The sequence below is a fragment of the Notolabrus celidotus genome, chromosome 1 (genome assembly GCF_009762535.1).
Source record: "Notolabrus celidotus isolate fNotCel1 chromosome 1, fNotCel1.pri, whole genome shotgun sequence".
Classification (NCBI taxonomy): Eukaryota; Metazoa; Chordata; class Actinopteri; order Labriformes; family Labridae; genus Notolabrus; species Notolabrus celidotus.
Genome location: NC_048272.1, coordinates 31,992,510 through 32,004,703, shown reverse-complemented (window position 1 = coordinate 32,004,703; position 12,194 = coordinate 31,992,510). Strand labels below are relative to the sequence as shown.

General features: G+C 41.4%; 1 protein-coding gene across 4 annotated transcripts in view; it reads right to left on the bottom strand.

The window, feature by feature from the left end:
• The window catches only part of LOC117831508 (butyrophilin-like protein 1), a 63,253-nt gene that overhangs the window by 19,726 nt on the left and 31,333 nt on the right, over window positions 1-12,194 (bottom strand). For 2 of the 4 annotated variants that reach the window (XM_034710259.1, XM_034710484.1), the window contains 3 exons: window positions 11,024-11,054; window positions 9,967-10,245; window positions 7,712-7,987 (listed from right to left, as the gene is read on the bottom strand). In XM_034710259.1, coding sequence (XP_034566150.1) covers window positions 7,712-7,987; window positions 9,967-10,245; window positions 11,024-11,054 — 586 coding nt within the window. Of the gene's footprint in view, window positions 1-3,943; window positions 4,288-7,711; window positions 7,988-9,966; window positions 10,246-11,023; window positions 11,055-12,194 lie in introns of those variants that run through there. The other 2 variants (XM_034710406.1, XM_034710325.1) reach the window with 2 other exon arrangements.

Genomic DNA, 12,194 nt, shown 5'->3' with positions numbered 1-12,194 from the left:
TCAGTCAGACTTCCTGTGAACACCCTTCACAATAAGCGTCTCTTCTGGTGAACTGAGTCATGACTGGACAAAAACCGAGTCAAGAAAAGTATGGAGCTAGCTCCATAGAAAACTGTTTGTCAAAATACCAGAGGAGGAAAAATTAGTCTGGTCCGTTATTTTGGTAAAAAATATATTTTTACCACACTGTTAACTCGGCTAAAAGAGTATTGATCTCTGATCAGCTGATATTGGTGATCAACTCACAAAGGGAAAATCAGTAAATGTAAAATCCATTGATGTGTTATCCACACAGACTCATTCCAAACACACCTGAAGCTCTATGAAGTCCAAACAGCTTCGGAGCTGTCCTTGGTGCTGAATATGTTCTCCCTCAGTCAGGTCGATTGAAACATGCAGAGACTTCAGCCAACACCAGGGGGCGCTGCAGCACCGGCAGACCACTACTTCCTGCACTAATGTTTACAGCAATGCATCATATTCTATAAAAGGGTCAAAATCATTATTGATCTCATCTGTTCTAGTTATGTATCTTTCTTTCAACAAAAGTCATCTAATTTTTAAGGTGTCCGCCTTTAGTGTCTTAAGACAGAATAAGATAATACTTGATTGATCCCCAGGAGGGAAATTCGGTTGTTGCAGCAACAAAGACAAAAGCACAAATAGAGAATACGTTTAAATAAGTAAAATAAAAAAAGATGAATAAAATTAGAATAAAAATGTAAGGTATATAGGCTACAAATGTTACACATAGTGTAAATAGTTTTAATTACAGGCAGTAGGCAAATATTATTCTGTAGTGACAAATTGACATGGTGAGATTATGGGTTGGTTAGGTAATGACAGATTGTAAGCAATATAAATAAATAAATAAATAAATAAATATATATTAGGGTATGTAATTCGATTGAATGAAGATAAAGAGAATAGTAAAAAGTACCATATAATAGTAACATGATCAGTTGTAATAAACAATAATAATATATAACATATCCATCCATCCATCCATTATCTTGACCGCTTATCCCATTAGGGGTCACGGGGGGCTGGAGCCTATCCCAGCTGGCTTTGGGCGGAAGGCAGGGTACACCCTGGACGGGTCGCCAACCCATCACAGGGCTAACACAGAGAGACAGACAACCATTCACACACACACTCACACCTACGGGCAATTTAGAGTGACCAATTAACCTGGTGAGCATGTTTTTGGACTGTGGGAGGAAGCCTGAGAACCCGGTGAGAACCCACGCATGCACGGGGAGAACATGCAAACTCCACACAGGAAGGCACCTGCCCAGCCGGGGATTCGAACCAGGAACCTTCTAGCTGTGAGGCACCAGTGCTACCCACTGCACCACCGTGCAGCATATAACATATAATATCATAATAATTATATAATATAATGTAATATGCACTGTAATGTATCGTCAGCCAGAGAGTCAGTACAGGATGAGATAATGGAGTGTGACTAATAATGCAGGGATGGTATGAATCTGTTCATGGGGTTGACAGTCTGTGGCCTCTATTGCTGTTTAACAGTCTGATGGCCGTGGGCACAAAAGAGAGCTTGAAGCGTTCAGTCTTGCACCTTGGTGGGATGATGCGTTAACTGAATGAGCTTCCCATCAGCCGCAGATCATCGTGGAGAGGGTGAGAGGGGGTATCCAGGATAGCTCCCAGTTTGTCCATAATCATCCTCTTAGCCACTGACTCCACAGAGCGGGCCTTCCTCACCAGCTTGTTGAGCTTGCTGGCCTCACCCATGCCTCCCCCCAGCATGACACTGCAAAAAACTACATCTTGATCAAAGTTTGAGCTCAGTCACATGAAGAACAGTCCCAGCACACAGTTTGACATGTTTCCTGTTTTATTCAAACGTTTGTATAGAAATGATGAAGCTGTGTGTGAAATGACATGATACTCTACAAGGGCATCATCAGTCAGAAACATACATGAACTTTCAGAGAGAGCAGCGTTCAAATGTCACAGTCAACAACAGGAAACAGTCAGTCAGACATATTTATTACTCCACTGTTGGATCAGCCTACATTACTTTGAGCTCGCTGTAGAGACTGACACTGAGTGTGTAGTTCAGTGTGTAACTGTAACTGACACACTCTGGATTAACACCTGAACTCATAAAGAGAAGAAACACAGGCTCAGCACAGATCATGTCAACAACACAAACATGAACATGAACATAAACAATAAGTCTCATTATATTTGACTTTAGCTGCTAAAGCTTCACATTTATTTACAGCATAAAGGAAGTCTGCTGTTTTTAACCTCCATGTTTACATCAGTGTGGACCTTTAACAGATACAAGCAGCAGCAGCAGACTCAGTTCATACACTTCTTGTCATTTATACATCACTCACTCAGACACAACTTAGTGTGTGTAGCTTCAAGGACATGTTGACATGCTGGACAGGGGGAGTCGGAGATCAAACCAGCAACCCTGTGATCAATGTTCTCCAGATCATAAACATGCTGCTGTACGGATTTTTACTGCATGTCAAAATATAGAAGAAAGTGAGATGATAATAAAACGTACGTGTTTCTCTGCCTGTTAAAGACACAGATGCATAGCAGCGCTCCTTCTTCTACTTATAAGGTATGAACACTTTCTTAAAACTGACTTTCACCTGAAGTTTATTTTCATCAGCTCTCTTTCTATCTTGGTCCATTTTCATTTTGATACCTTCCTCCACTGGTCTTCTCTTCATTCATAAACTAAGGAAAACTGAATCCTTGTTGGTATTATCTCTTACTCGGATCATATTTCTCTGTACAACGATATGCAGTCCAATTTGAGAATTTATCAACAGTCAGGTAAAAGTCATTTAAAATCTGCAGGAAGTCTTTGGTTGCAGCCATGCCAGCAGAAAATCAAAGATCAAAAAACGATAAAAATGATCTCTGTTTGAAGCAACACTTATCTTGGGATTAAGGCAGATATGGTTGACAAGCAACTTTCAAGTTTCAGTATTGGTAGTTTATCACAAAGGTGTGAAGTTTCCCACTGTGATCCTCCTGACTTCATGCAGGTAGAAGTCCTGATTCAGTTTCTTTGATGGTCTCTCTCTTCTCCTTGTCTGCAGGAAGAAAGACATCCTTAAATTAAAGAACATCACACCTGACTCTGAGAGGATATACCAACTGAATACTGCACGACTCAGGAGATGAGACTAATATCAGCACTCTAAACAAGAGAAACATTTTAAGACATTTAAGTGTTTTTTTCTTACATCTTAAATATATTGATAAGAAACATTTATATTTTGCTGACCTTTTTTACAATTGATGCAACCAGTGGCAAAAAGCAAAGCTTGGACAACACCAACAACCAGAAGAGTGATGACAACAGCAGTAATAATCCATCCAGTTGATGACCCTGAAAGAGAAAGCAGAAAGTGTGTGTATCGGTCAGAGTGTGTGTTCATGTGAGAGAGAGCAGATTGGAGGTGTCAGGTGACTCAAAGAGAACAGCTGCAGGTGAGCATCCTCCTGAACTCTCAGTGTGTGTGCAGATGAAAGCAGCTCTTGATGAATGTGAGCAGGAACAATGATGTTAGCTCTGATCTGATGCTCACTTTGCTCCTGCTCGGCGGCAGCTCACAGCTCGGTTTAAGTTTTTCTCAGAGAGAGAGAGGAGGATGATGTTGGAACTTCATCCTGTTTCTAAGACGAGCTGCTCATCTTTAACTTCAGCTCATTATTGATACGAGAAGTTACTGAGTACTGAGATCTGACATGAATATAGTTCTATTATATCATCATTCTGTTATGTTGTCTGCATAGAAGAGGAGATGAGGGAGCAGTGAAGGAGGGATGAGGGAGCAGTGAAGAGATGAGGGAGCAGTGAGGGAGAGATGAGGGAGCAGTGAAGGAGAGATGAGGGAGCAGTGAAGGAGAGATGAGGGAGCAGTGAAGGAGAGATGAAGGAGTGATGGATGCTAGTTTCAGTCTCAGGTCAGTTTGTGGAGGATAAATGAAGTCAAATCAATCTGAGGTGTTTTGTTGTTCCTCCTCAGGATCAGCTGTTTATAAACGTGCTGCAGGGTTTGTGTTTGAACTTTGACCTCTTCTTGTTTTGTGGATGAAGTCTGTGTTTGTTCGACTGAGTTCACTGTGGATTTAGAACAACTTCCAGTTTGGTGTTATGTCCCTTTAGTGCCTCTCATTCTTCATCTTTTCTCTGTGGATTCATGAAGCTCAGTCTGCAGAGCGTCAACAAGAGTCCAAACCTGTCCTAAAGTCAGCTCACTGTGTTCAGCCCTCTGACACCTGAAGAGTAAAGAGGAGACACGTTTCATTTAAAACTTTACTAAAGAACTTAATCGTCTCACTAATATCTCATCAACCTTTTCTAACCATTTTCAAAGTCATGTTTCCTCTGCCTCACCAGCCCTGATAGAAACTCCTGTTGAGACCAAAGCTCTCCATCTTGTTCACCGTGACCCTCACAACACTACGTCGTACACTTCATGTTTTATTTTAGATTTCCTGTCTTGACCAGCGTCCTTGTTCGTCCTCCCTGAGTTGTTTTCTTACGTCATATTTAACCCGTGTGTTCTCGTCCTCCTGAAGTGTTTCCTGTTTTATTTTGCAGTTCTTGCTCCGAGTGTCTCATTGTCTGTGTCTCCCGTGTCTCTGTGTCTCACCTGTGTCTTGGCGTCTCGCCGGTGTCTCGTAGTCTCCCCTGTGTCTCATTGTCTCCCCAATGTCTCGTCGTCTTGCCAAGTGTCTCTGGTCTTGTCTTGCTTCCTGTCTTTGGCTGTGTCCCCTCTCTTGCGATTGTGTGCTGAGGGGCTCAACCTTTGCGTTGTTGTCTCACCTGTGTCTCGTCGTCTCGCCTGTCTCCCATTGTCTCCCCTGTGTGTCCCCTGTGTCTCTTTGTCTTGCCTGTGTCTCTGGTCTCCCCTGTGTCTTGTTTTATCACCTGTGTCTCGTTACCTACAATGTCTCGTCGTCTCCCGTGTCTCGTTGTCTCCCCCGTGTCTCGTTGTCTCCCCCGTGTCTCGTTGTCTCCCCCGTGTCTCGTTGTCTCCCCTGTGTCTCGTTGTCTCCCTTGTGTCTTGGTGTCTCCACTGTGTCTCATGTCTCCCCTGTGTCTCGTTGTCTCTCGTGTCTCGTTGTCTCCCGTGTCTCGTTGTCTCCCCTGTGTCTCGTTGTCTCCGTGTCTTGTTGTCTCCCCTGTGTCTCGTTGTCTCCCCTGTGTCTTGTTGTCTCCCCTGTGTCTCGTTGTCTCCCCTGTGTCTCCTTGTCTCCTCTATGTTTCCTCGTCTCACTTGTGTCGTTGCCTCCCCTCTGTCTCGTTGTCACCCCTGTGTCTTGTTGTCTCTCCTGTGTCTCGTTGTCTCCCCTGTGTCTTGTTGTCACCCCTGTGTCTCGTTGTCTCCCCGGTGTCTCCTTGTCTCCTCTATGTTTCCTCGTCTCCCCTGTGACTCGTTGTCTCCCCTGTGCCTCCCTGTCAGTATTTAGTCTCTGTGTGTCCTCTCTTCTGTGTTCTTCTGTTTTCTTTTGGACCTTTCTGGATTTTGTTTCTAGACATTAAAGAAAGTTTCTGTTTGATCTTTTGTTAATAAATCTTCTAACTCTGCACTCAGCTCCTCCTTCCTTTGTTTTCACTCTACGTGACGATGTGTGCTGCAGCTGTAGACTCTAAAGTGAACCCTCCTCAGTACATTAGTCCTGTAGCGGTCAGTCTTTGTGGTAACAGGGTTAACCAGCACCAGGACCAGGTGCTGCTGAAGACAGGAACAATCTCTCTTGAACTCTTTCTTGTGTAACTGAGGTGTGTGTGACAGGAGTGCTGCACATCAGAGAGACCAGACGGACTTCAATCGTAGAAAAGTCAGACAAACACAAAGTGAAGAGTCTTGATCAAAAATATAAAGGTGTCAGCATCACGTGTTTCAGGTCATATTATGAGCAGATCAAGTCCTGTGATAGAGTCTGATGTGACTATCACACATGTCAACACTGACACTAGAAAACTAAATACACTCACCGGACACTTTATCAGGTACACCTGTTCAACTGCTCGTTAACACACATATCTGATCAGCCAATCACATGGCAGCAACTCAACAAGACGACCTGCTGAAGTTCAAACCGAGCATCAGAACGGGGAAGAATGGTGATTTAAGAGACTTTGAACGAGGCGTCACTGTTGGTGTCAGACGGGCTGGGATATTCATGTACAACCATCTCTAGAGTTTACAGAGAACGGTCCTCAAAGAGAAAACATCCAGTGAGCAGCAGAGGTCAGAGGTCAGAGGTCAGACTGGTTCAAGATGATAGAAAGGTAACAGTAACTCAAATAACCACTCACTACAACAAAGGTATGCAGAAGACCATCTCTGAACACACAACACGTTGAACCTTGAAGCAGGTGAGCTGCAGCAGCTGAAGACCATACCTGGTGTCACTCCTGTCAGCTGAGCACAGGAAACTGAGGCTGCTCTTCACATGGGCTCACCAAAACTGGAAAAAAGCATGGATCCATCCTGCCTTGTATCAGTGGTTCAGTCTGATGCTGGTGTCACAGTGTGGGGGGTATTTTCTTTGGGCCTCTTAGTACCAATTGAGCATCGTTTAAACTCCACAGCCTACCTGAGTATTGATGCTGACCTTGTCCATCCCTTTATGACCTCAGTGTACTCATCTTCTGAGGATGAAGAACATGTTTATAATGAGGAGTCTAAACTGCACTTTAAAGTCTGTGTGTCTCTAAGGGATCAAATGATTACCACTAACTCTTGTTGTGTTCAGTCAGAGCTCAGGTCTGGGTCTAGTTTCAGTCTCAGGTCAGATTATAGAGTTAAATAAAGTCATTAAACTTCTCTTCTCGTCTTCAGAGTGAACCTGTGCAAGTCTGTGTTGTTGTTCATGTTTGACTCAGCTGTTGTGATTCTGTCATTTCCCTCCAGGATTATTTAAACACCCTCTCTATCTAATCCGTCTAATGAAACAAACGACCCTCCAGAGAGTCCAGGGTTCATGTTTGAAGTTTGCTGAACACCTTTGTGCTAAGATCTTCTCCACAACCTGCATTACTCCCTGTGATTTCCCTGAGCTCTCTCGTCTTTCTCTTTTCTTTGTAGATCATCAATCTCTGAACTCATCGACGATCACCTGACGATCACACGTCCTCTGGGAGCAGCAGCATCTTTAGTTTGTTTAGAGTCAAACTAGAGACTTCAGAAGCATGAATGGAGCTGATGTTGAGGTCGGAGTGGATTATTAGCTGCACTTGTTTGTAGATATCTGTGTAAAGACACTAATTAAAGCTGAATCCTCATTGGACAGCTGCTGACTGGAGCCAGGTTGTCATGACAGCTGATTGTGATCCTCCTCTTTTGCTCTGGAGACCGACTGAACTCCTGAATACAATCACAGTTTGTTCAGACACATACTGACGATATGACTTGTACTACAGGAACCAGAACACTTCTGGTACTAGGATCTGATCCTGCACCTCCAGACTCAGCATCCTTACAGTCTGCTGCTCATCACTATTCACAGAGTCTGTTAATACAGATGAGCAGATAACAAAGGTCAGTCTCTGGGTCTCAGTAAAACTTGTTTCCCTCAGTTTGAAACATTTCCAACCTGAGCAGACGTCTTCATCCAGACTATCTCTGCGCTCAGGCTGAAGACATCTAAAACATTAGAATAAAGAAAGAAGACAAAGAAGAACTCTCACCATTAGGAGTCACATAAATCTCAGTTTGAGACCGGTGGTGGATCTCCTCCTGTGTAACTACACAGCTGTAGTGGTCGGTCTTGGTCACAGTAGTTTGGAGGATGATGTTGTAGCTGCCTCCTCTTTCTGTGACCTGTGGTTCTTCAGACTGAAGGATGTTTCCAGAACTGTCCCTCCACTCTACGACAGGTTTAGGAGAAGCTCCATACACCTCACACCGCAGCAGAGCTCCTCTCTCGGATTTAAGGCTGGTGACAGACGGCTTTGAGGATGCACCTGTGAACAAAGTGCAAACAGACAGCAGATGTGTCATCAGTTTTATATTTACAGGATTATAAACTAAGTTTTGAGATTTTTCCAGAGATTGAAAGAAGAGTGTGTTATGAACTTCAGTTACACCTCCCTGCATCGTTTAATAAGAGAGGATCATCCAACATTTCTAACTTCTACCTTTGCTCAGAAACATTTTACATCATCATCATCATCTCTGACTCACATCCTAGAGGAGAGCAGACACACTGAAGAGTTTCTTTAAGCTACATTTATTATCTGATATGTTGACAATAATTTCAAATGAACTAAAGAGACAGAAATATTATGTTTTTAAATATGAAGCATGAGGTCTTTAAAAACAGCTCTCAGTATGACGAAGAACATCATCATCATCATCAGCAGCATCATCATCACTCTGAGCTCAGTGATAAATATGTGATTAGATTTACACATTTAAACAAAGTCAACAACAACTGAACTTTATAAACTTGGTGATGGAGAGTTTCTGGATTAACTGCTGGATTAAAGTGAATGAGATTATGTTAGAGTGACAGCAGCTGTTTCTAAATCTATCACTGAGTCTGTGTTTGAGATCTTTACTGAACCAGAACTAACCCGATTTACAGACCAGGTCTGGACTAAACTCTGCAGGCTCAGTCTTTAGTAAAGTCTGAGGGTCAGGAAACATCTGTAGCAGCGTCCAATCAGAAGCCATCAACAGTGTAACCATGGAGATGATGTCATCAGAAGGAGCTGCAGCCGAACTTAAAGAATGAGTTTAAAGTGAGCTGGAGAAATCTTAAAGTCAGCTCTGACTCTGTGTGAAGGAGCAGCAGCTGTGTGTGTGTGTGTGTGTGTGTGTGTGTGTGTGTGTGTGTGTGTGTGTGTGTGTGTGTGTGTGTGTGTGTGTGTGTGTGTGTTTGTGTGTGTGTGTGTGTGTGTGTGTAAAACTTTACCTGAATCATCTGGAAATGTTCCTGCAGATGTTTTTAAACCTGATCACATTTAAACTTTCAGATGTGAAAAAACTAAATTTAAAACAAACTTAACTTTTTAAAAGATTCTCTTTAAACCTCAGTTTATTAAGTTTATACTCTACACCTGGACAAAAGTAATCCTGTCACATCAGAACTTTAAATTCTGTCCAGTTTAAAATGTGATCCAGCTTTAACTATGAACTCACACTTCAGGAAGTTTAAAGGGAGGCTGAGATGGATGAACCAAATAATCAAGTCCCTTTAAGAAAGTAAAAACAGACTGAACACTAGTGGAGTTTGATGACGCTGCTGAATTCCTCTAAAGAGATCAGTTCAGTAAGGAGACTGCTGTGAGGATGAACATGAAGATTAGACGAGCAGTCAAACATGACAGTGAAACTCTGTGTGAACACCTGACCAATAAACCTGATTGAGACTCCATCTGAACCAACACAGCTCCTGGGGGTCCTGATACTTTATGCTGAATTATCTCTATTTAGATTTGACTCATTTGTCTCACAGCAGGAGAAACTTCAGCTTCCTGTTGAGATGTGTCGTAAGAAGGCTTCAGAACTAAAGAATCAGACAGATATCAATGTTAGAGTTTTTATGAGGAACACAGAGAGACTGACGGTTCTTCTTTTTTTACACACAAGGTGCAGACAGTTTATTTATTAGTGTTTGTAACTTCAGTCTAAGTTTAGTCTGATTTGACGTCTGCTCAGCTCCTTCACCTGAAACTCTGACATACAGACTTTAGTACAGTGAGCTGGGAATGAACTAAACAACAGTGAGTCTCTGTATGAGAGAGACTGATCTCTCCTTTTTACTCTCTCACTCCTCCTTAGTCCTGTGAACAGATTCAAGTTCAGTCTCAGAGTCTCTTAAAGATCTTTTTTCATTCAGTTTGAATCATTTGAAACTGTGTGGATGTTTTTGTCAGTTTTCTCTGAATCTGTCTGAACACACAGCTCATCGCACACAATGACAGAAGAAGACTCTCACCACTGATGTGTACGAAGATCTTGGCCTCAGTCTGGTGGTGGATCTCCTCCTGTGTAACTACACAGCTGTAGTTGTCGGTCTTGGTCACAGTAGTTTGGAGGATGATGTCGTAGCTGCCTCCTCTTTCTGTGACCTGTGCTTCTTTAGACTGAATGATGTTTCCAGAACTGTTCCTCCACTCCACGGCAGGTTTAGGAGAAGCTCCTTTAACGACACAATGAAGCAGAGACCAGTCCTTTGATTGATCCAGGATTGTGACTGATGGTTCAGGAGCTGCACCTGATAAGACAGTAAGTGACAATCAGTGATGAAGGATTATTATAACATATTTTATTTATTTATTTAGATTATATCAAACATAGGACCTCCATTTTAATTTTCTTTTCTTAAATCCTGAGTTTTAAATAATTCTGGACGTTAAGTAGGTTACAGTTAAACTAAAGCAGCCCAAGAAGGTGTTTGGAGGGTTGATCAGACTTTTAATTAGTGCCTGCATTTTACTGTTTGTTTTTAACCCTGTTTTTATTCTTACTGACCTTTTATTATGCCCTGTAGCACTTTGAGATTTGCTCCAAATGTAAAGTGTGTGATAAATAAAATTCATTATTATCATTATTATTATTATTATTATTATTATTATTATTAATATCAACGACAAACAGACTGTAACCTTCATGAAACACACAGGACTCTTACATTGGGCGGCATCTTCTAAGATATGTTCACTCAAGAAATAAAAAGTGTATTTTGGTTTCTAATGTGCTTTTATAACTTCATTAATGTGAATGTGGGTTTGACATTGGCTGCCTAATAAACTTGACTGGATTTGTCACATCTAACCTGTAGAGGTACCAGGTATTGTCCAGATTTGTCCAGCATACATTAAATACAACTTAATGAAACTGTAAGAAGGAAATGTTAAAGTATAAAGTCTGTCATTGAATTTATACAAACATGAATAAAGGTCTAAGTTCAGATGTTCTCTCTCATCAGAGATGAGTTTATAAGAAATCTGGGTGAAGTGATGAAGTATTCAGTGACGTCATCGTAATCTCACCTGGGAATTTTTCCTCTGACCTGTCCTTTAATCTTTTATGACGCGGAGGTTGCACGCGACCCGAGATTAATGTATAAAAGTGATAAATAAATAAACTCTATATTTTCACGATGACTACAGCGGTCAATACACACATATAACACCTCTTTCTAAAGCTCAGAGGCTCGTTGTTATTTTAGATTTGACGAACAAACTTTATAAACTTCGACTTAAATGAAGAAGCATTTTACTGAACGGTGATAAACAGTTAGAAACTCAACAACTATCCTGACAGACCTCCGTTCAGATGAATTTAAAGGTCTAAAATCAAACATTTAATGACGGACAAAGACTCGTTTATCTCCCAACACTACAGAGACACAGTCAGGACCGTTTATATGTAACCGGAAGTAGAATCAAACTAAACACACCTTGATTGAGTTCTTCTTTTATTTTTAGCTCCGCTCGTTAAACTTTAAAACAAAGTCATGTAGAAACATTTTCAGGTTTGGTCTAAGGTTATATCCAGTGATGTTCAGGAGCTCTGATATCAGTAAAGAGCCAGCACCAGCACGAACCAATCAGCTTCCTGATAACACCTTCAGAGACAAACCTACCAGACTCTAAACTCCATCAGCCAATCAGAATACAGCATATGTACATCAGCGTCAAATCAGTTTGATTGACAGCTACTGTCAGCCAATGGAGAGTCAGCATCGTAAAAACCTTCAGAGTTTGTAGCCTCTGAAGTTTCCTGTCTGAAGATTTTATGGGAGTAAACGATGATGGACTGTTTGTGATAGTGGGTCACTTACATGAAAGAACAACTGTTTTTATTGGTTCAGAGGAGCAAAAATCAATAATATTTAACATCAAGTATGTATTTAAATATTAATTATATATTTGATATTCAAATTGAATATTAGGGAACATTTTTTAGAGTTAAAAAGAGATTTATTTTCTTCTTTTGGAAACTTTGTCAAAGTTTTAGAGAGCTCTGTGGACACCTGCTGGACATGCTCTGTACTGCACTTTGTAAAATATCTCAGAGCAGCTTCAGTCTGTCAACATGAAACTTCACACAGACATTATAGACAAGCTGAGGGATAAATCCTGAGACTTTCAGCCTGATAGTCTGTATTATAACTTATATTTATGTACTATAAAGATGAAGTGAAATTTAAAAATCAAA